We start from the raw sequence: 4,111 nt of genomic DNA, 5'->3' as shown, positions 1-4,111 counted from the left end.
CTTTGTTAAAGTGGGACAAGGAAATGCATCCCCCCTGCTCCTGGCAGACCGTCACTTAGCAACGCGGCGGGGAGGGAGGGGGGGATTTTAGGAGAAGATCCGAGCGCCGGGATGAGGATTTAAACTCTGCCGTGCTCAACTCACCAAAGAGGCACCTTCTCCTTTTCGTCGAGCGGCCGATTTTTTTTTTTTTCCGCGTGAGAGGCAACCGGGAAGTCTGAGAGAGCCGATCCCCCGATGCCCCCCCACGCTCCGGGCAGCCTTTAAAGGGGATCCCGAGGGGATCTGTATCCCTGCATTCCTATGCAGGTGACTGCGAGGGGGCCCGGTGGGCAGCAGGGTGATCCAGGCAGCCGGGGCTTTCCTCCTCCTCCTCCTCCTCCTCCTCCTCCTCCACGCTGAGGGAAAGTAGCTTTTCATCTTTTTTCATTCTGACTTTGGGCAAAAGGGAGGGGAGGGGAAGCAGCTTGAGCCCAACTCCCCGCTGAGATGAGACGGTGGATGAGAAGAGGTCTCCTTGTCACAGGCACAAAGGCCACCTCCGCCTGGCAGCATGGTGCTGAAATCTAACCCTGGCATCATTCTCTTGTGCTCTTTCCTGCCCAGTGACTACATCATTGAGGAGAAGACGGCCGTGCTGCAGAAGAGGGAGCATGAGGGATTCGGGTTTGTATTGCGAGGGGCCAAAGGTAAGGGCTGCTTCTTTCGCTGGCTCTGGGGCTGGGGCGGGAAGCGCCTTCTCCTCACCCTACCCGGGCTCCGGATCCCCAAATTCCCCTGCCCGGCAGCCCTGGGAATTAGGGGCTCTTCAGGGGACTCTCTTCTCCGGCTCTCTCCTTGCCCGGGTGCCGTCGTGGCGGGCGGGCATCGCTCCCACTTTCCGGGGGGTTCTGGTGCGGGTGCTGCTCTTGGTGGCTCTGAGATCCCGGGAATGTTCACTCCTCCCCGTTCCCCGGGAGCGTGACCCGGGTGCAGCCCCGTGGCACCCGTGGCGTTTTCGGTTCGAACGCTGGAAGTGTTTCACTGTACTTTGGCTGGGGGGAGCTGGGGTCCTTTGAGGAGCCCTGGTGGCGCTGGGGTTCCCCGGGGAAAACCGGGAGAGGTGTGTCCCGCAGCTCCCACCGTCCCTTCGATCCCGTGCCGCTCATTCCCGGGGCACCCCGGGCTGCTCCCGCGGCCGGACCTCGGGTGGGTGGTTCCTGTGGCTTCTCCTGCCAGAAATCCATCTTTGTGCTGCAAAAAAAAGAGGCCCTTGGGGACCGGGAATGAATGTGCTCGTATGGATACAGGGAACAGGCTTCAGCTCCCGTGCTCGGGAGGCAGGAACGCCTCCGGCCGGAGAGCCCCGTCCCTCCCCGGCACTTCCAGGCTCTTGGAAGCAGAGGGACAGTGGGAGCAGGGGGACAATGGTGCAGCTCTGTCCCTTCCATGTAGGATGTAGCAAGGTGTGGGAGGGAAAGCTGGAAGCAGCTCCTGGGGAGTGCTGCTCCTTCCCCGGACCTCGGTGCGGCTGCGGATTCGGGCTTTGATCTCCGGGGGGGAATTTCGGGGGGGATTCCTGGATCGCCTTTGTTCTGCCCATGGAAGGGCTCGGGGCCGGTGGGTGTGTTTGCATCCCTGTTGGAATATGGTTGCTGTCCCTTCCTCCCTCTCTCTCCCCTTCCCTATGGATGTGACATACGTGTCTGTCCGTGTGTAGCATGAAGTGAAACTTCACGGCTCAAAATGGCATCCATTTTTTTTTTCCCGGATCAATCTTGCCCCTATTGTGTTGGGAAAAACGGATACATTTAGTCCCGTTGCCCCATTTTCCCCCCCCTTTTTTTTTTTTTTTNAAGGTTTTTTGAGGACATGCTGCTAAATGGAGCCCAAAAATCAGGGGGGGAAAAAAATCTGCTGGGCAAACTTCACCCACTGGAGTGTGGGGATGAAGGGGAAGGGAAGCATTCCCGGATCCCTCCCTGCTGGAAAGGTTAGCAAGGAAAGGAGAAGGAAATGCGGATAATTTGAGCTCCAGTGTGTAGGAGGTTGGGAAGAGGAGCCAAAGGAAATATCAAAGGCCAGTATTTAAAGATAATAAGAAATTTTAGAGCATTAGGAGATGAAAAAAAAAAAGGGGCTGGTCGAGCTCCATTTCCATATGCAAATGATAAAATTGTATATTCTGGTGCAAAAAAAAAAAAAGGAAAAAAAAAAGGCAGAAATGTTCTGCTCTGAGTTTGGAACAAATCAGGAGGATGTATCTCTCCATATGATGTGCTTGGAACAGAAAGTTTCCCAGCTGTAACCAAGGAGAAAGTGAGATAGTATTTGCTAAAAATAAACAGCCCCAAATTAACAGGCTTGAATAACAGATCCCAAAGTATCTCCAAGAGCCTCGCTGAGGGGCTGTCTGCTGGTGATGCCTGGGAATCGTGCTCATCCCTGACATTCCAAAGGCTGGGTGGAGGGACTGTGTCATCCTGATATTCTGGAGGGGATGAAATGGGTGATTGAGGAAATTGAAGTGTCAATAACGAGGCAATTAATTAAATCAGCGAAGAATTAGAGATGGGAAACACAATTAATGTCCCGGGGGGGGGGGGTTCTGTGGGAGCTGGAGATGCACCTGCTGCTGGGCTCCATGGAATCCTGGGCCTTCATGGAGGGGGTTTGGGATTCCTTGGTGCCTCTGGGGTTTAGGTACAAATAAATGGAATTAAGACTGGGAGAGCTTTGCTCCCCACAACTCCCTGATAGGAGAGGGGAGCCGGGGGGGGTCGGGCTCTGCTCCCAGGGAATGGGGCACAGGACAAGGGGAAACGGCCTCAAACTGTGCCAGGGGAGGGTCAGGTTGGATAATGGGAAAATTCCTTCCTGGAAAGGGCTGTAAAGCATTGGCAGGGGCTGCCCAGGGCAGGGGGGAGTCCCCATCCCTGGAGGGGTTTCAGAGCCCTGTGGATGTGGCACTGGGGGACGTGGGGCAGGGGTGGCCTTGGCAGTGCTGGGGAGGGTTGGACTTGATGTCCCCGAGGGATTTGCAGCCTCAGTGATTCCGTGATTCCATGGGTTCTCTCAGTGTTCCCAAACCCCGTGTCCATAGGGATTGTGGGCATCACAAACAGCAGAGGAGCTGCTCCAGGGCCGTGGGGTTTTCCCATTCCAGCAGACCCTGCCAGGTGATGTGGCTGCAAGCAAGGAATGTGGGTTGGAGGGCTGGGAATTACCCTGGGAAGAGGGAATTCAGCAAAGGCCAGGGGTTTCTCCCGTGTTATCCGTGGTTGGCTGTGTGGGATGTGGCAGATCCTTCGTGTGTGAGAAGGACAAACTTCCAGAGCTCCACGAACTTCCCATCTGGTTGGAGCTCCGGAGGATGGATCAGCCCTCCCTTCGTGATCCAGCCCTGTGGGATGGATCCAGCGTTGCCAGGCAGGATTCTGAAGGGCTCTTGGAATGACTCACCAGCTGGAAAATGGTTTGAGGCTCAAGGAATCCACCTTGGTCAGCCGGGGAAGGATGGAATTCCAGAGTGTGGGGATGGAATTCCGTCTGGAGGGAGGCAGCTCAGTGCAGGTCTCAGCACATGGGCAGAGATTCCCTGGATAAGCACAGCCTCAGACTGTAGTGAAATCCCATTTCTGCACCAGTACATCCTGTGCCCAGGGAATGGGAGTGACTGGGAGGGCTGGGAAAGACAGCTCAGGGCTCAGGTTCCCAACAGGAGCATCTTGGGGTCTGGGTCATCCTGCAGCCTGTCTCCAGGCTGGAATGTTGAGGTTGGCATTCCAGAACACTCTGTTCTCTTCCTGTTGATGAAGATTTACCCCCAAAGCCCCCGAGCTGTGCCATGGTCTGTGTTTGTCCTGGTTGGTGGCCCTGTCCTGGTGTTGGGCCAGAACAGAGCTCTGGAGCAGGACAAGCTCAATTCAGCCCTCAGGGCTTCTTTTCCCCCAAGGAACTTCTTATTCCCGGGAATGTGGGATTCAGGTGCTTCATTGATAGCTCAGGCTTCTTCTGTACAAACATGGAATGAGAGTATGGACAAGGTGCCACGTGGGATCCCAGGATGGTTTGGGTTGGAGGGACCTTAAAGCCCATCCAGTGCCACCTCTGCCATGGGCAGGGACACCTT

At 55.7% G+C, this 4,111-nt stretch overlaps 1 protein-coding gene across 1 annotated transcript in view; it reads left to right on the top strand.

Annotated features, from left to right (window-relative positions):
* The window catches only part of LOC108644364 (SH3 and multiple ankyrin repeat domains protein 3), a gene marked incomplete at its 3' end in the record, with an annotated part of 71,650 nt that overhangs the window by 34,538 nt on the left and 33,001 nt on the right, over positions 1-4,111 (top strand). Inside the window, exon 4 of the mRNA XM_029965607.1 lies at positions 607-689. Coding sequence (XP_029821467.1) covers positions 607-689 — 83 coding nt within the window. The remainder of the gene's footprint in view (positions 1-606; positions 690-4,111) is intronic.

This window comes from Manacus vitellinus, unplaced genomic scaffold (genome assembly GCF_001715985.3).
Source record: "Manacus vitellinus isolate BGI_N305 unplaced genomic scaffold, ASM171598v3 scaffold_110_pilon, whole genome shotgun sequence".
Classification (NCBI taxonomy): domain Eukaryota; kingdom Metazoa; phylum Chordata; class Aves; order Passeriformes; family Pipridae; genus Manacus; species Manacus vitellinus.
This window is presented reverse-complemented; position numbering and strand designations above follow the sequence as displayed.